Genomic DNA, 22374 nt, shown 5'->3' on the forward strand with positions numbered 1-22374 from the left:
CGCAAGATTAGAAAATTAGAATCCAAGATGGTTCTGGAGCATGGCGACTACCTGCGAGCTCTCTCACCCAGACTCTTCTTTTATCACCATTCTGACTTACTAAAACTCTTTTCCACTTCATACATAATTATTGCTAATGTTCTTCTAATGTTTTATTACAGGTTTGAGGATCCTCCAATTCCTCTTTATGTTGGCTGCCAACCTTTTCTCATAATCCATCTTCCCTTCTCTAATGTGCTTTTTCACTTCACCTCCGAGTCATTTGTATTGCTCTCAAGTCGGTGGAGTTGTGGACAGTGCAGAAGGATGTTACAAGTTACAGAGGGACATAGATAAGCTGCAGAGCTGGGCTAACAGGTGGCAAATGGAGTTTAATGCAGAAAAGTGTGAGGTGATTCATTTTGGAAGGAATAACAGAAAGGCAGAGTATTGGGCTAATGGTAAGATTCTTGGTAGTGTGGACGAGCAGAGAGATCTCGGTGTCCATGTCCATAGATCCCTGAAAGTTGCCACCCAGGTTGAGAGGGTTGTTAAGAAGGCATACGGTGTGTTAGCTTTTATTGGTAGAGGAATTGAGTTTCGGAGCCATGAGGTCATGTTGCAGTTGTACAGAACTCTGGTGCGGCCGCATTTGGAGTATTGTGTGCAGTTCTGGTCGCCACATTATAGAAAGGATGTGGAAGCATTGGAAAGGGTACAGAGGAGATTTACAAGAATGTTGCCTGGTATGGAGGGAAGATCATATGAGGAAAGGCTGAAGGACTTGAGGCTGTTTTCGTTAGAGAGAAGAAGGTTAAGAGGTGACTTAATTGAGGCATACAAGATGATCAGAGGATTAGTTAGGGTGGACAGTGAAAGCCTTTTTCCTCGGATGGTGATGTCCAGCACGAGGGGACATAGCTTTAAATTGAGGGGAGATAGATATAGGAAAGATGGCAGAGGTAGATTCTTTACTCAGAGAGTAGTAAGGGCGTGGAATGCCCTGCCTGCAACAGTAGTGGACTCGCCAACACTAAACGCATTCAAATGGTCATTGGATAGGCATAGGGACGATAAGGGAATAGTGTAGAGGGACTTTAGAGGGGTTTCACAGGACGGCGCAACATCGTGGGCCGAAGGGCCTGTACTGCGCTGTAATGTTCTATGTTCTAACATAAGAACCAGGTGTAGGAGTTGGCCATCTGGCCCCTTGAGCCTTCTCCGCCATTGAATAAGATCACGGTTGATCTTTTTGTGGACTCAGCTTCACTTACCCGCTCGTTCACCATAACCTTCAATTCCTTTACTGTTCAAAAATCTAGCTTTGCCATTTCAACAGCTTTTTCTACCCGAAACTTGTCAAAAGCACACTTTTTCTTCCTTATCTTAACTTATATTTCCTTTTTCATTTATAATTGGTTTCACTTGTGCAGACGTTAACAACATCAATATGGAGAAGTATCAACACACTGACAACAATTTCTTGATTTAGGTTTTCGTTTATGGTTTTCCTACCTTTTCCCTACAACAATATCTTGACTGTGTCTGGACCATTTCTGTTTTGAAGGTAGTCCATTGTTCAGCTTCAGTTTTTCCTGCCAAACTTACTGGCACAGCTCCATTCTTACCCCACTGAAGTCAGCTCTCCACTAGTTAATTATTTTTAACTTTGGATTGCTTATTTTGCTTTTCTATCATCATCATAAACCTTAAATTACAATAATCACTGTCTCCTAAGTGTTCCCCCACTGACATTTAAAAAAAAAAATTGAGAGTACCCAATTACATTTTTTTCCCAATTAAGGGGCAACTTAGCGTGGCCAATCCACCTAACCTGCACATCTTTGGATTGTGGGGGTGAAATCCGCACAGACACGGAGAGAATGTGCAAACTCCACACGGACAGTGACCCAGGGCCAGGATTCGAACCCGGGTCCTTAGCGCCATAGGCAGCAGTGATAACCAATATGTGCCACGTGCCGCCCCTCTCCCCATCGACACTTGGTCAACTTGGCCCATCTAATTTCCAAGAACCAGGCCCAAAGGTGCATCCTTTCATGTTAGAAGGGACACATACTGCTGTAGATTCTTCAGTAATGATTTAGTACACCACTAAAAAAAAAGTTAACATCTTACTAACAAAGCATAACTTTTTCTTCAGGTTTTAAATAGTGATATTGCAGTGGAACGGGGGCATAATCATCTCAGTGAATAACTGATTCACTTGTGGAGACATCAATGCACACCTTATGGAGAAGCGTCAAATCACTGACAAGTTCTTGATTTATGACTTTAATTGCGCATGCAGTTTCCAGAAGTTGTTGTCGGTTACACAGGAGTGGTGATGGCAAACAACATCAGCACTGCCACAAAATATGGGAATATAGGAGGGCGATAGAACATAGAACAGTACAGCACAGAACAGGCCCTTCAGCCCTCGATGTTGTGCCGAGCCATGATCACCCTACTCAAACCCACGTATCCACCCTATACCCGTAACCCACTAACCCCTCCCTTAACCTTACTTTTTAGGACACTACGGGCAATTTAGCATGGCCAATCCACCTAACCCGCACATCTTTGGACTGTGGGAGGAAACCGGAGCACCCGGAGGAAACCCACGCACACACGGGGAGGACGTGCAGACTCCACACAGACAGTGACCCAAGCCGGGAACCGACCCTGGGACCCTGGAGCTGTGAAGCATTTATGCTAACCACCATGCTGCCCCTCTTTTGGGTTGTGGGGGCGAAACCCACACACACAGATAAATCACTTGGTTGCATGGTGTACCGAAAACATCCACCCTCTAAATGTCTGAAGACCAAAGAACTTATCAATGACTTCAGGAAGCGTAGCATGACACACACTCCCGTGTGCATCAATGGCTCCAAAGTGGAGGTGGCCGATAGCTTTAAGTTTCTGGGGGGTGACCATCACCAACAGTCTGTCCTGGTCAGTCACATTGATGCAACAGTCAAGAAAGCCCAACAATGTCTCTACTTCCTAGGAAGCTAAAGAAATTTGGCATGTCTGCATCGACTCTCACAAACTTCTACAGATGTGTAATAGAGAGCTTCCTATCTGGCTGCATCACAGCCTGGTATGGCAACTGCTCGATTCAAGATTGCAAGAAACTGCAGTGTGGTGAACTCAGCCCAACTCATCACACAAGCTTGCCACCCCCATGTTGATTCTGTATACACCTCCTGCTGCCTCAGGAAGACAAGACAGCATTTTCAGAGACTCCTCCCGCCCAGACATTGCCTTCTTCCAGACCCTTCCATCTGGCAAAAGGTACAGAAGTCTTAAGACCCACAAATCCAGACATAGGAACAGCTTCTTCCCCACAGCTAAAAGACTCCTCGACGACTCCCCCTCGGACTGATCTGTTCCCTGTAAGAACACTATTCGCGACACCCTATGCTGCTCTTGCTCATGTATTTGCTTTGTTTGGCCCCTTGTTCCGCACTGTAACCAATCACTGTTTGTCGATGTACCATTTGTCAATGTTCTCTGTTGATTATTCTTTTTGTCTATGTGGTGAATGTGATTCACACCGGATTATAATCTGTATATACATGTGTCTATCTTGTAAGTGCAGTTGCACTACCTGTCCTCCAGGGGGAGTAGCTCTGGGAATGCTCGAGTTGTACGGGGCTTCTCCCTTGGCTCTGCCCAGGACTCCTCCCCCGGAAGATGCTGTATAAAGATCAGTGCCACATGGTCAGCCGGCCAGTTCACCGAAAGTTCAATGGCTAATAGGCTGGCTCTGTTGTGAGTATATTAAAACCGCTATTCTAATCCTACAAGCACGTGTCCGTAGAATTGTTGGTTCCAACAGTCTACTATGTATGTACTGTGTACGTTCCCTCAGCTGCAGAAAAATACTTTTCACTGTACTGGTACATGTGACAATAAATCAAATCAAAATCAAATCAAATAATGTTCAGAAGCAGAGTCAAAATTCTGATTTTTTTTCTACTTCATACCATCATGGGAACATCATCGACATGAAGTTTAAGGCGGCCTACAAATGCCTTTTTGAAGCAGCTGGGGATGAACAACAAATACTGCCTTCACCAATGTCACTCATGTCCAAAGAGCCAACCAAATAAATGCCCATTTTCCTGTATTCTTAATATTTGAATCGAGGGCATATAGTAATTAAGAAAATTGAAGTGAATTTATAAATGGTTGAAAAATCAGACAAAAATCTCGATAGAAATAAATCAAACAGAAGGAATAAGGCAGCACTGATTGAGGAAAAGGCAGTAACAGAACAAGCATAATTAAAAGGAAAATGTTCAAGAGTTGTAATTATCAGCCTTTTAAATGAGGCAGAATATTACCAGATTGGTTGACAGTCTTAAGTAGGTTGATTGTAACAACATGATTATTTATATAGTCATTCTCAAAACTAATTGTTAATAAAACAACACACTTTACTATGTTCACAGATCAATACAAGCTAAGAAAACTAGTAACAAAAATACAGTGGGATGTAAAAATGGCACCTACCAACAAGAACTACCAGTCTGTACTTTTCATTAGGTTGACGCTGGTAAGAGACAACCTCTTCATAAGTTGGTACATCTGCTGTATCATACAGTTCACTTCTTTTACTTTCATACATGGATTTATTAGTCTTTCTATCTTTTCTGCTCAGTCGGAAACTTCTTCTGAGACCAGCTGTAAGGATTTGAGATTTGTTAGAACTTTGAATCAGTGTAAAGCCCCGTTAAAAGTTATTATACAAAACAAAGCAAGAAAATCTGTATTACCCACGGCAATGCATCAAACCACCTAGTGTGAAGATGCTTTCTTTGGAAGAATGCTGAAAAAAACATTTTGCTGAACATGTTCTTTTTGTAAACAAATTGCAGAATGGTACATAACCTTAGAAATGCGTACATATATCTATGTATGTGAACTGACCTTATGGACCAAGATAAATAAGTACAGAAAGCAAATTGAGATTCACTTCACACAGTTTAGGTCTAACTTGAACAAAACTTTTAAACAAATCAAGAAAAGATAATTGAAATGGTGTCATCAGCAGATTTAATGACTGGATATTACTTGTATCCTGCAATTCATAATCTAACAGGAAAATTGTAAAAATCTGCATGATCAGTCAAATATCAGTTGTATTACAGCAATTCCTGTGATTTACACATCAGCCGATAAGCTCAGGAATCGGAAAGTATATACATAAAAGCAAAGCTCTTCTTAGAATTGGGGTCAAATACTTGCATACAATATTATCTTCCCTCACTGAAATAAGTTGTGAATTGATAAGCAATTGAACAGGACACACTATACAGATATTTGTGCTGTGTTTTTAATTAGAAGAGGAATAATGCCACCCTTAATTTCTTATTTCTTTCACAGAATTCACTACCGTCTTATATGGACAGCTTGATTGAACAGTCTGGCAGTGCAGCTTCTCAGTGATAAGTGAACAAAAGCTGTGAAGATGCAACAAAACTCTGCCAACTCCAGTATGGTGCCACCACCAAATACATCTTCGCCATACCTCTCCAGTTAGCATTCCACTGTACATAACCACCATGGTTCAATCCTCTCACACCCCAAACACCTTATCCCCATTCCGCCCAATCACAGGAGGCATAACACCTGCCCATTTGCCCCCTTCCTCCTCGCTGTCCAACCCCCAATAGAGTAGCAATTTACTTGCACGTCTTTCAATTCGGTCTATTGTATGCGCTGCTCAGTGAGGTCTCCTTTACATTGGGGAGACAAAATGCAGACTGGATGACCAGTTTGTGGAACACCTTCGCACAGTAGGCAAACATGACTTTGACCTTCTGGTTGCTTGCCATTTCAATTCACCACTTGCTCAAATTTCTGTCTTCCACCTGCTACAATGTTCTAGAGAAGCTCAACGCAAACTGGAGGAGTGGCATCTCATCTTCCAATTAGGCACTTTTCAGCATTCTGCACCCAAATATGAGTTCAACAACTTCAAACCATGGACTCTATGCTTCCATTTTAAATTCCCACCACTCCCCCCCCCCCCCCCCCCCCCCCCCCCCCTCACCCCACATGCCAATCTGTACCTTATTATCATGTTTTTTTTGGTTTTCAAACAGTGCTGACTCTTTTTCTGCTATCAACACATTCTACGACTTCGCTTTCAGACAGTGCTATCTTTATTCTCTCCTATTAACACCAATTCTGGACCAAAGCTTTAGATTTTAATTTTGCTCCACCTGCCCCTTCTGTCTTTTCCAGAGCATAAAACCCATTACATTTCTTCTGCTGTCCAGTTTTGAAGAAAAGCCATATTGGACTCTAAATATGAACCCTGTTGCTCTCACCATAGATGCTGCCAGATCTGCTGAGACTTTACTGCATTTTCTGTTTTCATTTCAGAGTTCCAGCATTCACAGTATTTTGCTTTCATATTACTGAGATAAAGGGACTCAATTAAAGTCTGGATGACTTTTCTCTGACAAAATAAATAATGCACTTTGTACCATAACTCTTTGGCAAATTGGATAATAAAAGGCGACGGCTGAAAATGATGTGGCACAGTGTATTCATGTTTATGCCTTTCACCTCATGGACGTTGATTGAAACCAACCCAGAGTGACAGATGAAAGTTTCTTCAATCTATGTTCTATACAAGTGTTAAATGCAATGAATTTAGAACATATGCCCCGAATACAATTTAAAAAAAAGTTTATTCAGAATATTTTCATAATAGTCAATACAACCTGAAACATTCAAACAGAAAACAAGGCAACACATCACAATCAAGAAAAAGGAAAACAACACAACGCCTAATTAACTTAAATATAAAAACTAACCTGAACCACCCCCCAACAACTGATGGTGACTAGCTCCTTAAAAAAGGAAATAAATGGTTGCAATCTTAGATAGAACCTTTCCACTGACTCGCTGAAGGTGAATTTGACCTTCTCCAAATGCAGAAATGATATTAAGTCACCCAGCCATGCAGAGGCACTAGGCAAGGACATCTGCCTTTACCCCAAAATGTATCACTGGCGAATCTGACACCACAAATATAGCTACCAGCGGACACTAACGCAAGTCTACATGCAGTATCTCGGAAATGGCATTAAAGAATTAAGCCTATACATTTGGGGCAGGACCAGAACATATGTGTATGGTTAGCCTGCCGAAGAGAACAGTGCTCACGCCTATCCTCAACCCCAGGGCAGAACCCGCTCATGCTTGTCTTGATCAAGTGTTCCCTATGCTCGGCCAAACACATGAAGAAGTGGAGTTGACCCTATAAAGGACCACTCTCCATACCTCATCACAAGAATGGGACCCAAGGACTTCCGGTGGCGGCCATGGAGGAGTAGGTCACACATTTGATAACTCCCGCCAGTGACAGACTTTAGGACCTTCCCCCCCAGTTTTTTCTGGATTTTATGGGATAAATCGGTGAAGAGTGAGACAGTAAGGAGAAATTCCCCTCCGGTGTATGGAGAATTGGACCAAAAGTGGCTGTGTGAGAAGACAAAGTCCTATAAGGAAGACACGAGCAGAGCTGGTAATGCGGGAAAGCATAGCTGATAAGCAGGGGCGAGGGGAGATGGCACAGTGGTCGACGGAGCAGCTGGTGAAGATTTTTGATACATTTAAGGTAGTCCACCGGCACACAAGACAGCGGCTAGAATGAGCAGGTTTTTCGGGATAGAAGATAGATGTGCGCCTCTTTTCAGACCTTCCCATTCCCTACCCTTCACCCTGTCCAACTGTCCAGAAGTCCCTTTATACCTGCCCTTCAACCCCTTCCACTCCTCCTTCCATGGGCATGGCCTTTCAGGCCCCAGCCCTTGGCAGTGCCACCCTGACACCTGGACATCCTGACAATGCCTCTACCAGCCTGGCAGTGACACCCTGGCTCCTTACCAGATGGCAGTGCCAAGGTGCCCAGGTGCCAAAGGGAGAGCCAGAATGCCACCCTAACCACTCAAGGGTATCCAATGGTCTGGGAGATCCTCTAGGTGCCATGAAGCCTGGCCCACGTCTATGTGGACCAGTATTATCAGCGCCTGTGTGACATCTCACTGTGGAGCTAGTTAGATCATGGGATGCCATTAGATCGGGCTTCAATCTTGCTCATGAGCAGTAGATTGCCCTCAGTTGTCCTCAATTAACTTCTCGCCGCATCTTGGTGCAATCCAGAACCCTCCAACAGGACTGAAATTAAAATCACTTATTGTCACAAGTAGGCTTCAAATGAAGTTACTGTGAAAAGTCCCTAGTCGCCACATTCCGGCGCCTGTTCGGGGAGGCTGATAAGGGAATCGAATAGTGCTGCTGGCCTGCCTTGGTCTGCTTTCAAAGCCATCCAACAGCAGGGTGTCCTCCATTGGGGGGGTGTGGGGTAAAGCCCCTGGGCTAGTAAGATGGCAAACCGTTCGACACATGGCTTGGTTCCTAATTTGGGCCTCTCCCACGATCTAACCACACAGATCCTGCCAGGAACAACACAACCATTAAATCGAACCCTAAGTGTTGACACCGGGACTAAATTATATCTGGTTTGCGTATCCGTTGCGGGCACTATTCGGGGAACAATTCAGGACATGTTAATGGGCCAGCACTTTGCTGACATGAATTCGGAGCAATTCCCAGTCCAGTGGGCGTTCTAACCGCTGGGGCTGGAGTTAGTGCCAAAGATCTTGGCAGCAGGAGCTGTTTTTAAGTGCTTCACTTACGAGACTTCAGCCGCCAAGATGCTTCAGTGTGCGGCGTCGCAAAGCGGAGAAATGTGCCCAACATTTTTTGAATATTAGCTTCCCAATAATAAAACAATAAATTTGGGAGTGACAAGCCCCTACCCATTGACTCTGTGCCTTTGGAGCAGACCACCGCCCAAATAAAAGAGGATATCAGTTTGACCTTGATAAAAAAGGATTTGGGGAGAGAAAATGGCGAGGCACTGAAAGAAAAATAGAAACATTGAGAGCACTTTAATTTTAATAGTTTGAACCCTATTCACCAAGGAAAGGGAGAGGTTGTTCCATCTCTTCAAATTCGCTTTCATACTGTTAACCAAGCTGGTGTAATTCAACTTATGAAATGAGGCCCAGTTATGGGCCACCCAGACCCCCAGAAAGCGGACGCTTGCCTTAAGCAAGGCAAAATGGTAACATCCCCAGTTGGGTTCGCCTCCCAAGAGGGTTAACTGGGAAACATTCACTCTTGCCTAAGTTCAATTTGTACCCAGAGAAGGAGCCAAAGGTGTCAAACAACTTCATTATGTTGTGTATGGAGGGGGCTGGATCTGTAATATACAGAGGTAGGTCATCCACGTAAAGGGACACCCGATGGTTCACCCCCTCCCCAACTAATCCGCCTCTACTTACCAGAGGACCTCAGTGCTATAGCGGGAAGCTCTATTCATAGAATCATAGAATTTACAGTGCAGAAGGAGGCCATTCAGCCCATTGAGTCTGCACCGGCTCTTGGAAAGAGCACCCTACCCAAGGTCAACAACTCCACCCTATCCCCATAACCCAGTAACCCCACCCAACACTAAGGGCAATTTTGGACACTAAGGGCAATTTATCATGGCCAATCCACCTAACCTGCACATCTTTGGGCTGTGGGAGGAAACCGGAGCACCCGGAGGAAACCCACACACACACGGGGAGGATGTGCAGACTCCGCACAGACAGTGACCCAAGCCGGAATCGAACCTGGGACCCTGGAGCTGTGAAGCGATTGTGCTATCCACAATGCTACCGTGCTGCCAGACCAAACAGGAGTGGGGACAGTGAACTGCCTAGCCTCGTGCTTCTATTCAAAGGAAAATCATCAGAGTTCAAGGCGTTCGTACAAACACTGGCACTGGGGGCTTTATACAACAGACAAATCTAGCAAAGGAATCTGTACCCAAAACCAAACCTACCAAGAATCTCAAATGAATACTCCCATTTCACTCTATCAATTACCTTGTTCAGCATCGCGAGATACTGGGCGGGATTTACCAGCTGTTTATGCCAGCAGGAAATTCTGATCTCATGCCGCTGCACAGGTTTCCTGGCACCAAGGGGTGCTGTCACAGGGAAATCCCGTTGACAACGGCGGGGTTTGTATATCCCGCTGGCGCATTGTCTCCAGCACCAAAAAACACGCGGTGGGGCGGTCGGTAAATCCCGCCTACTATCACTTTAGGTTCGGCAACTGAGGAGCGGTAAACACTACATCTAACAGTCGATCGTGGTAGCAGAATGGTTAGCACTGTTGCTCCACAGTGCCACTGTTCAATTCCTGCTTGGGTCACTGTGCGGAGTCTGCACATCCTCCCCGTGTCTGTGTGGGTTTCCTCCGGGTGCTCTGGTTTTCTCCCACAAGTCCCAAAAGATGTGCTTGTTAGGTGATTTGGACATTCTGAATTCTCGCTCAGTGTGCCCGAACAGGCGCCGGAATGTGGCGACTGGGAGCTTTTCACAGTAACGTCACTGCAGTGTGCAAGCCTACTTGAGACACTAATAAAGATTATTATTATTATTCTGCATATTGGCCAATGACTGCCGGCTCTTCAAGAGCCAGTTTGATTCTGCAAGATGGTATTTGGCAGGCAAGGTTCCAGCCGAAGCATCAGCACCTTGGCGAGCAGCTTGACATCCATGTTCAGAAGCGAAGGGACAGTCTGAAGCACACTGGCTGGGATTCTCCACTGGCGTGATTCTCCGTTATGCCGTTGCCTGGGCTTTTCCCGACTGCGTGGGCCTGCCCCACAATGGGAAAGCCCATTGACCGGCTGGCGTAACGGAGAATCCCGCTGTCCGGTCGGGGCAGAAATATGGGGCGCGATTCTCCCAGAGAGGGAGAAATCGTAAGGCTGGCGTCAAATCCGGGCGGGTTTGACGCCAGCCTCCCCCTCCCCGACTGGGAACCGATTCTGGTCCCCGGTCGGGGCTAGCATGCCGCCGCCGTAAACTCCGGCATCGCAGGCTTAACGAATTTCGTTAAGCCCGCTTGCCAGAGTTTGCGCCGGCCGACGCGTCACATGACGTCAGCCGCGCATGCGCGGATTGGAAGACTCCAACCCCTCAGCCACCCCGCGAAGTGATACAGCGGGGCGGCGGAAGGACAAAGAGTGCACGGGTATCGGACCCGCTGCCCGCGATCGGTGCCCACCGATCGCGGGCCCATGGCACCCTTGGCACGGCCGTGGTACTGCCGTGCCAATTGGCGCCATGGTTTTAAAAATCGGCACTTTACGGCCGTTTTTACGAACGGCCAGACCAGGTGTGTTTGCCGTTCGTAAAAACAGCCGTAAAGGGCTTGGAACTCGGCCCATCGGCCAGCTGAGAATCGCTGCTGGCCGTAAAAAAACGGCGGCAGCGATTCGTATCGGGAGTCGGGTGTGTTGGGGGGGGAGAATAGCGGGAGGGCGTCGGACTAGGCCGTAAAATTTTACGAACCCCGCTATTCTCCGCACCGTCGTGAGTGCGGAGAATTGCGCCCATGGTGTGGCGGGGTGGAGAATCCAGCCCACTAGGTCTTTGTGAGGGGGGGGGGGGGGGGCGCGAACGACCCCTCGAACCCTGCGATAGAGAATCATTGACCATGTCCAAAATTAAAGGCACAAACTCCAAGAACTTTTCTTGTACAATTCAATCTGAAAGTCATCTGGACCAGAAGCTTTGCCAGATTGCAACAGCCCAATACATTTTAAAATGTCATCAGGTTCTAACTCCCTACTCCTATCCACCTCAACCGTTGGTATGGATAGACCATCCAGAAAGTCAGACATGACTGAATACAGGAGGCTCCAATCTATAAAGGTCATGAAAAAGATTCAAAAACTGCATTAACTTGAGGAGGGGCAGAAACAAGGTTGGTTTAGACTGGTGAGCCAAAAGGCGATTGGCCTTCTCCCCGCATCCATAAAATGTACAACTTGAGTGTCATAACTGACTTAGTGTCATGCTCGTCGACAATAGTTTGAATTATGCTTGCAGTTTTTTCTCTTGTCATCAACTTCAGTGTAGGGTCAAGTGAGTACAGGCGATCCACCTCAAAAATAGAGTCCACCAGCTTCTGCTGCTCCACTCTCGTTGTCCTCAAGAAATGCACTCCAAAGGAGATCATTTCCCCCGGGGGCCTCTTTGAGAGCCTCCCAAAAGGTGGAAGGAGTGATGGACTTGGATTTGTTAAATTTCATATAGTCCTCTATGGCAGTGGACATACACTCACAAATTTTCTTATCTGCTAACAATGTTGTGTCTAATCTCTACGGTGGACATAGAATTATCATAGAATTTGCAGTGCAGAAGGAAGCCACTCGGCCCATCGAGTCTGCACCGGCTCTTGGAAAGAGCACCCTATCCAAGGTCCACACCTCCACCTTATCCCCATGCCGCTGTTCAGAGAGACTTGGGTGTGCTAGTGCATGAGTCACAGAAGGTTGGTTTACAAGTGCAACAGGTGATTAAGAAGGCAAATGGAATTTTGTCCTTCATTGCTAGAGGGATGGAGTTTAAGACTAGGGAGGTTATGTTGCAATTGTATAAGGTGTTAGTGCGGCCACACCTGGAGTAGTGTGTTCAGTTTTGGTCTCCTTACTTGAGAAAGGACGTACTGGCACTGGAGGGTGTGCAGAGGAGATTCACTAGGTTAATCCCAGAGCTGAAGGGGTTGGATTACGAGGAGAGGTTGAGTAGACTGGGACTGTACTCGTTGGAATTTAGAAGGATGAGGGGGGATCTTATAGAAACATTTAAAATTATGAAGGGAATAGATAGGATAGATGCGGGCAGGTTGTTTCCACTGGCGGGTGACAGCAGAACTAGGGGGCATAGCCTCAAAATAAGGGGAAGTAGATTTAGGACTGAGTTTAGGAGGAACTTCTTCACCCAAAGGGTTGTGAATCTATGGAATTCCTTGCCCAGTGAAGCAGTTGACGCTCCTTCATTACATGTTTTTAAGGTAAAGATAGATAGTTTTTTGAAGAATAAAGTGATTAAGGGTTATGGTGTTCGGGCCGGAAAGTGGAGCTGAGTCCACAAAAGATCAGCCATGATCTAATTGAAAGGCGGAGCAGGCTCGAGGGGCCAGATGGCCTACTCCTGCTCCTAGTTCTTATGTTCTTATAACCCAGTAACCCCACCCAACACTAAGGGCAATTTTGGACACTAAGGGCAATTTATCATGGCCAATCCACCTAACCTACACATCTTTGGACTGGAATCGAACCTGGGACCCTGGAGCTGTGAAGCAATTGTACTATCCACAATGCTACTGTGCTGCCCTGATGGGGCCAGACTCGAGCAACAAATCAACAAGGGTATGATCTGAAATAACAATTGCTGAGTGCTTAGCCGCCATCACTGAAGGAAGAGAAATCTATCAAAAACAAAAAAAAATCAATACATGAAAATATTTGGTGGACTGTGAAAAAAACAAAAAGTCTTTATCGCTTGGGTACAAGAAGTGCCAAGGATGTATCCCCCCATCCATGTCATGAAAGACGACAAAGCCCTGCCCATCCCTGAAGGAGCAAGAGATTTAGGCCTGAAACGATCCACTCTTGGGACCCAGACAAAAATCAGGTCTCTACCCAAAATAAACTGATCAGAGTCTAAATTTGGGAGGAAGACCAGCAGGGAATTAATAACATTTGTATCATCTCAGTTGGGGGCATAAAATGTTAACCATAACAACCGGGATGCTCACTAGGGAGCCACAAACAATAATATTTTGACCGGTCGGTTGGCTATAATCGTAGAGGGGGAAAACTGGACCCTTTTATTAATTAGAATCGCCATACCCCTGGCCCTGCCTTCGAGACGTGAATGAAAAACCTGCCCTACCAACCCCTTGGTAGTTTTATCTAGTTTGATCTCTGACCTGCAAATGGGTCTCCTGCAAACACACAACATTGCAGTTTAAACTCATGAGATGAACAAATGCCCTTGATCTTTTCACTGGGCCATTCAAATCCCTAATGTTCCAGGCAACCAAACAAATTTGAGGTCTTCCCCCCCTCCCCGGTCAGCCATTTCCACCAAGAGAGATTATCTAAGGGATAATTAAAAGATAAAGCAAAAAGATCCACCAAGATGTCTACCAATCCGTCAAAAGACTGGACAAAGAAAAATTAACAGACGCAAACTACCCCCATCCTACTACCCCCACCCCCCATTGTTATTGAATGCAACCCCATCCAAAAAAAAGGAGGTAAACAAAAGCGTACCCTCATACTAAAGCCTACGTTTAACAAACCTAAACAAAACAAGAACTCTCAGCTCATTTTCTAAAAACCTACTATAATGAGTTTCATAGATCATAGAATTTACAGTGCAGAAGGAGGCCATTCGGCCCATCAAGTCTGCACCGGCCGTTGGAAAGAGCATCCTACCCAAGCCAAAGCTTCCACCCTATTCCAGTAAACGCCTTAACCTTTTGGATGCTAAGGGGTAATTAGCGTGCCAAATCCACCAAATCTGTAATCTTTATTGTCACAAGTAGGCTTACATTACCACTGCAATGAAGTTACTGTGAAAAGCCCGAATCGTCATATTCCGGCACCTCTTCGGGTACACCGAGGGAGAAATCAGAATGTCCAAATTACCTAATGGCACGTCTTTCGGGACTTGTGGGAGGAAACCGGAGCACCCGGAGGAAACCTGCCAGACACGGGGAGAATGTGCAAACTCCACGCAGTCACCCGAGGCCAGAATTGAAACCGCGACCCTGGGGCTGTGAGGCAGCAGTGCTAACCATTGCCATGGATCCTTCAAAACTGATCCTGTTAACAAATTCCTTAGTTAGCAGCGAGAATCCCAAGTGAAGAAAGAGAAAAATAGATACAAAGAGCAAAATACCAAAACCCCATTTTACTTGCGTTCTGAAAATAAGCTATAATGCAACAAACAGAACCCACATCATGCAAAACCTGTAGTGATCTCTGTATATGAATATACATGATCAATGTATGTAAATGTAGTACAGTTATTTCAAGACTAGATGTCTCACTATCAGGTGGTATAAGAACGACTTTCCCGCTCTTTCTGAGAGAGTGTTCTTTCGGGGAGTAAACAGACAAGACATAGATTAGCTAGAGAGAAAGAAGTTATAAGTTATTTCATTATCACATTGTATAGTTAGTTAGTTATCTTTATTGTATTTTATTTCAGACTAGTTGAGTATTAAGTACAAAGGACTCACAGAATATTATTTATATTACTCATTAAATTAGTTCATCTTTAAAAGACTATTGTTTATTTCATCAACTCAGCTGGTTCAAAGAGTAATATATATAATAGAGAAAGTAATATATAAAGCCCCCAATTCTAATCGAGAACTTAACCCCAAGAAGAACAAGAAAAAAACGAGAATAAACATGAAACCCCAAGAATATAATAATACAGCATGTCCATCGACAGAACCAAAAACCCAATTACAACGTGCCCAACTTGTGTCTTTTAAGAAAAGAGTGCGCTTCTCCTGGCACATTGAAGAAATAACCTTTTTCCTCAAAAGTCACTCAGACGAGCCGAGTAAACCAACCCGAACTGGACTCCACTCTTATACTGGGCGACTATGACGCTATTGAACAGGGATTGCTAACTCTGCACCCATGCCCTGATAAAACCTGATGGAGCGGTCTTCCTACTTAAATTCGTGGTGTTCCTTTGATCATCGCAAAACCCTCTTTAAAGTTGTGGAACCTCACTATCACCGCACAGGGCGGCTCTTCAGGATGAGGACAAGGCTGAAGTGTACAATGGGCTTTGTCCAATCCAGGTGGAAATGGGAATCCATCCTCACCTACCATTTTACAGAACATGCCTGAGACGTATTCCGTAGGCGGAGCACTCAATTCCTTCTCGCAACCTCACAATCCGGATATTTTGCCTCCTGGACCTGTTTCCTCGATCATTCATCTTGGCTCTCAACAATCTAATTGTTTCGGTCACTGAAGACAATTCAACTTACACCCCGACAATCCAATCGCTGTGGTCTTATAAGGCCTCCTCTGTATTTTTGATTTGTATTTGTGGTTCTGTGGACTTCAGTGGTCTGATTAATCTTCCCGAGTCACTTGAATGAAGGCCAAGGTCTCTTTAATTGATTTTTTTTTAGGTCTTCCAACATAATTCATTGGGGCTTTTCAAATTCTTTCGCCAAAGTAGTCTAAAGGATCTCGATTGTTAATGGAGTGGAAACGGATTCCACCATTTTACTTGCCACTGAGTTCCATGAGGTCTCAGACATGAGTTTCTGTTCCCAGCTTCATTTTCCCTGATTGTTTTGGGCATTTTAGTCATAAAAGACATCTATTCCGATAACTACCGGTATATGGGTTTCCAAAGCTTAAACAATCCATGGCGCCAAGAAAAAGCACAGTTCCCTAGTGGGAGCCACTTCATAGAACATAGAACAGTACAGCACAGCACAGGCCCTTTGGCCCTCAATGTTGTGCCGAGCCATGATCACCCCACCCAAACCCACGCACCCACCCCATAGCCGTAACCCAACAACCCCCCCTTAACCTTACTTTTATTAGGACACTACGGGCAATTTAGCATGGCCAATCCACCTAACCCGCACATCTTTGGACTGTGGGAGGAAACCGGAGTACCCGGAGGAAACCCACGCACACAGGGGGAGGACGTGCAGACTCGACACAGACAGTGACCCAGCCGGGAATCGAACCTGGGACCCTGGAGCTGTGAAGCATTTATGCTAACCACCATGCTACCCTGCTGCCCCAACTTCGATCGTGTCTTCCCCCTACATTACACCACTGGAAGTCGCCCTTATTAAAAATTTGACACAAAGACACACTAAACAAGAAAACTCACCCAGAAAAACAACATCGACATAGGGATAAAAGCAAATTACTGCGGTTGCTGGAATCTGAAACCAAAGAGAAAATGCTGGAAAATCTCAGCAGGTCTGACAGCATCTGTAGGGAGAGAAAAGAGCAAGAAAGAAAGAAATGGTAAAAGACAGTTAAAATGAAAGGGGACGAAAACAAATGGGTCCAGGTGGAGTAGAGCTAATCTTCTGAAGTTGTTGAATTCGATGTTGAGACCGGAAGGCTGTAGCATGCCTAACCGGAAGATGAGATGTTATTCCTTCAGTTTGCGTTGAGCTTCACTGGAACATTGCAGCAGGCCAAGGACAGACATGTTGGCATGGGAGCAAGATCTTGTGTTGAAATGGCAAGCAACGTTAAGGTCAGGGTCCTGAATGCGCACAGTCCGAAGGTGCTCAGCAAAGTGATCACGCAGTCTGCATTTGGTCTCTCCGATATAGAGGAGACCACATTGTAATCAGCGAATGCAACAGACCAGGTTGCAAGAGGTGCAAGTGAAACGCTGCTTAACCTGGAATGAGTGTTTTGGGTGTGGGATGTTAAGCATGGAAAAGGGAAAGGGGCAGGTGTTACACCTTCTGCGATTGCATGGGAAGGTGCCATGAGTGATGGGAGAGGTGTTGGGTATGAGTGGACTAGATTATCTTGGAGGGAACGGTATTTGCGGAATGCTGACAGAGGGAGTGAAGGGAAGATGTGTTTGGTGGTGGCATCACCCTGGAGTTGGCGAAATGGCGGAGGATTTATGCTTTGCATATGTAGGCTGGTGGGGTGAAATGTGAGAACGAGGGGGATTCTATCCTGGGGCGTGATTCTTGCCTACCCAGCGGCATGGAGTGGTGTGAACCACTCTGGCATCGGGCCGCCCCAAAAGTGTGGAATCCTCCCCGCCCGCGCCGGAGTGGTTTGCGCCCCGCCAGCCGTCGTGGAAAGCCTTTGGCGCCACGCCAGCCGGGGTCGAAGGGACTCCGCCGGAAGACTTCAGTGGCTGCTGACGTCATCCCCGCGTGCGGGTGGGGGTCACCTCCGCGTCAGCCATCGTGGAGGCTGACACGGCCGACGCGGAGGGGAAAGAGTGCCCCCACGTCACAGGCCCACCACGTATCGGTTGGCCCCGATCGTGGGCCAGGCCACCCCCCCGGGGCCAGATCGCCCTGCGTCATGCCCAGGACCCCGGAGCCCGCCCACACCGCCTGGTCCCGCTGGTAAGGGAGGTGGTTTAATTCACGCCGGCGGGAGCGGCATTACAGCAGCGGGACTTCAGTCCATTGTGGCCTGGAGAATCGCCGGGGGTGGGGGGAATCATCCGACCTGGCGGGGGTTTGGAGAATCCCGCCCCTTGTTCTGGGAGGAGGGGAGGGGGTGAGGGTAGTGGCACGGGAGATGGACCAAATACCGTTGAGGGCCCTGTCAACAACTGGAGGTGGGAGATCATGGTTGAGGAAGAAGGGACACATTTTCGAAGCAACATTTTGGAAAGTGGCATCATTGGAACAAATGCGACAGAGGTGAAGGAGCTGAGAGAAAGGAATGGAGTCCTTACAGGGTGTAGGGTGCGACGAGCTGTAGTCTCGATAGCTGTGGGAGTCAGTGGGCTTGTAGTGGATATTAGTAGATAATCTATTGCCGAAAATGGAGACAGAAAGATCAATGATGGGAAGCAAAGTGTCTGAGATGGACCAGGTGAAAGTGATGGAGGGGTGGAAGCTGGAAACCAAGTTGATGAATTTTTCAGGTCCAGACCAGAAGCGGCACCAAAATAGTCATCAATGTACTGGTAAAGGGGAGGAGTTGTGGGAGGGCTGGATGACTGAGGAATGATGGGTGTGGCGAGGTGGGGGTGCGGCGGGGGGGTGCGGAGGAGGGTGGTGTCAGAGGTTGAGGGTAAGATACACGGTCAAGGCAGAGTAAAAGCAGTTGAACATGGATGTTATGACAGTGACCGAGTAGACTCAATGTGGACACTGGGTAGCTCAAATGTGAACACTTTGCGTTCTTCACAGTGGATATTCATACATTAGCACAAAATCTTCTCTCCAAACAAAAAGCAATTAAATGTGTGACCAGGTACATAAGTGTTCTTATAAAATAGCAAGATAACCATGATTTCAAATTTTGCAGCATTCCCTAGATTTATATTCCATATAAAATGTAAATGGTTTACTCTGTAAAAAGCAATATCTTGATATACACTACATATTTGTAATTGCTCCAACAAATTATCCAAAAACACGGGTCCAAATCTTTCCAATCAGTGTCAGAATTGCTTTGTCCACAGCTGATTGGACCAAATGCCTGGAAATGTTTAAAAAGGCCAGACTTCCAATCCAAGTTGCCGAAGAACTTCCTCAACACTGAAATTCACAGAAGAATCAGCACAGGAAGCCTTGCCCTCTTTGTACAGCAGGAGCTACCAGAGCGTAAATTTAAGTGTCCAGTGTGAATGTTAGCAAACGGATGAATGGGTAGAGTGAGTAAAGTAAGTGGGTAATTGGGTGAGGTGGCAGGTGAGTTAGCGAGTAGCCACGAGGGGTTGACAGGTCAGGGGCCAGTCAGGTCTGATTGAGGAGGAGTCGAGGAGGTGGAGAGGGGGTGGAAGAGGTGATTCGAGTGGGATTTGTAGTGTCTGGGGGGGTAGTCTAGGAGTCATTGGAGAGTGGGGGTGATGGGGGGGGTGGTAGCATAATGCGAGTGATTGGGGGACAGTTCTATAGTTATTCAGGAGTTAGACTAGGATTTTTCTGTATAGCATTTCCTGGGTAACTATCCAGGTAAATAAATTGGAACTGTCTGAAATCTCTGACTCTAACTATGAGACATTTTCAGAAGGTCCCAGGGAGCAGAGGAATTGCCCATTGGAAGTTCAAACGTCCTAAGCATGCTGACGTCAGCATGTCGGGACTTCCGTGAGGTCTTGACAAGCAGCTTGGGTTGCACGTCTGGTTTCCAACCATCTAGAGGCCTGAAGATCTGGGCCATGATTCTGATCGAGACTAAATGCTACAAATGATCTTTAGTAAAAAGTACATAATCTAGATCACTATCAGCATGAGTTATAAATCCTGTTTAGAGTTCTCTAACAAAAAGTAATAAGTCAAAGAGTTTTAATTCAATATTGGCAATTGAACAATTATTGATGGGCGCTAAAGCAGCACTAGTGTGGGTACCTCCCATTTAATTTCACAACACAAATACATAGCCAGCAATAATATAAATAGAAATCAACAAGACAAGAAAACCTGTGCTCAAGTTTAAACGCTGTTGGAATGTTCCAAAATTAGGCATTATAAACAAAATAAGGAACTTGGTTTCAGTCATGAATAGAAAGTGAGGAGTTACATACAGTGAGCGAAATAAACTGCTAAGGATCAGGAATAGTTACGTGGGTGATGCAAAAACTTAATCTACTTTATGGGAAAACCGAGATTGAAATACATGGCAAACGTAAGACACATCTGCATCTGATCATGGAAAGAATGTTAGCTCGAAGAGGATTTATACCTTTATTTTAGAATTACAACTTCAAGTCAGATCCATCATCCAACAGAAGAATCAGAACAGAAGAATGGTATGCACACACCACTCATACATAATTAGTTGCTGCCTCCCAGTGCCAATTAATGGGAGCTAGTCAGAACTTAAAATTTACAAATGTTGATACAGACATATTTTGGACTTAAGTTTTAATGCAGTATTTTAGTCAGCAAGATACTTAAATTAGCACTATCTGAAGGAAGATATTAACATTTAAGTAGTACATTACACCAAATTTATGAACCAATGCAATTAACTAGAAAGAGACTAATCCTCCGGAATAGTTTGGCTCAGGAATTTTTCAAATGATGTACTTTCACCTCGAGCATCATGATCTAAATCTGGCTCAGACAGTTGGGACTGAGTCTATCGCATTTGACAACCAATAAAGATACTAGTGAAGTAAGTCTGGAAAGTTTCAACCCGAGTCTCCAAGGGTATAAATTCATAGCACAAATTAATGCTAATTTGGAAACCCCACTCAAAGTGCAGGAAGTGGAAATGGCACAAAAACGTGGAAAAGTTTATCTTCTTAGGGTACTGTACACTTGATTTCTGATAGATCATAACTACATCACATTCAATATATGCTCAGCACGACCTGGATGCTCAAAATTTGGTTGATGGGTGTAAACTGTGAATCATTCTTTATTGTTATTGTCCGTCACGATGATCAGTTCACAACTGCATTTAGCTCACATGACAATATGACAAACATGCACTGACGTCTTACAATTTTATCCAAAGTTACAAAAAATAATTGGGAAATGATTGAACAAATATAAACTTTGTATTTCAGTGCATTCGAGTTAAGAGCAAACTTTCTCTACCTATATTTGACAAGATGATTGAAGGTGATGTGTAGGCAAATTTCAGAGAAGTGTAGAAGTAATAGGGTAGTGATAGTGGTGGATTTCAACTTTCCCAATATTAAGTGGGGTAGTCATAGTGTGAAAGGTTTAGAGAGAGAGAGGAATTCTTCAAATGCATCCAGGAGAACTGTTTAAGCCAGTATCTAGAATGTCCTAAAAGAGAATGGGCAGTCCTGAACTTAATTTTCAGTAACAAAGCCAGGCATGCGATTGAAGTACCAGCAGGGGAGCATTTTGCAGATAGGGATAATAACTTTGTTAGATTGTTGTGGAAAAGGAGAAGGGTGAGCCCAAGATGAAAGTTCTAAACTGGGGAAGGCTGATTTTATTAAGATCAGAATGATTTAGCCAGAGTGAACTGGGAGACGACACTTTTAGGTAAATCTGTGACAGAACAGTGGGATGTATTCAAGAGGAAATAGAGAGAGTACAGGGGCAACATGTTCCAATCAAGAAAATGGGTGGGACAAACAAATCCAGTGAACCCTGAATATCGAGGGATAAACAGCATTGGATAAGGAGAAAAAGGGAGGCTTATGGCTGATATTAAGGGCTCAAAACAGCAGAAGCGCGAGAGGCATAGAGAATGTGCATGAAGGAACTTAAAAAAGAAATTAGGAGAGCAAAAAGGGACATGAAAGGATACTGGCAGGTAAAATAAGAAAATCCTAAGTTGTTTCACAAGTACATTCAGAGTAAAAGGATAACCTTAAAGGGTCACAGTGGAAATTTGTGTGTGGAGCCGGGGAATGTAGATAGTACTAATTTCGAACCCTTTGTGTTGCTGTCGACTCGTGAGAGGGATAGTGTGGATATAGAAATCAGGTAGAAGGACTGTAATAAAATTAAAGAAATTAACATAGACGGAGAGGAGATTCCAAATGGTCTGGCAGGCTTAAAAGTAGACAAATTTCCAGGGCCAAATGATATGTATCCCAGGCTGCTGAACGAGGCAAGGGAGGAAATGGCAGGGGCACTGGCAATAATTTTCAATTCCTCGCTGGCTGCAAGAGAGGTGCCGGAAACTGGAAGATAACCAATGTGGTATCATTATCCAAGAAGGGAGGAAGGATTAAAACAGGAAACTACAGACCATCAGCCTAACCTCAGTGGTGGGGAAACTATCGGAAGCAATTTTGAGAG

The 22374-nt window shown here is 45.2% G+C and overlaps 1 protein-coding gene across 20 annotated transcripts in view; it reads right to left on the reverse strand.

Annotated features, from left to right (window-relative positions):
- mpp7a (membrane protein, palmitoylated 7a (MAGUK p55 subfamily member 7)) overlaps nt 1-22374 on the reverse strand; it is a 779450-nt gene that overhangs the window by 136963 nt on the left and 620113 nt on the right. For all 20 annotated transcript variants that reach the window (XR_005460776.1, XM_038798233.1, XM_038798231.1 and 17 more), the window contains one exon: nt 4501-4671. Coding sequence is in view for 19 of the 20 variants with exons in the window: in XM_038798233.1 (XP_038654161.1) it covers nt 4501-4671 (171 nt within the window). In the remaining variant the exon portion in view is untranslated. The remainder of the gene's footprint in view (nt 1-4500; nt 4672-22374) is intronic.

Source organism: Scyliorhinus canicula, chromosome 5 (assembly GCF_902713615.1).
Source record: "Scyliorhinus canicula chromosome 5, sScyCan1.1, whole genome shotgun sequence".
Classification (NCBI taxonomy): Eukaryota; Metazoa; Chordata; class Chondrichthyes; order Carcharhiniformes; family Scyliorhinidae; genus Scyliorhinus; species Scyliorhinus canicula.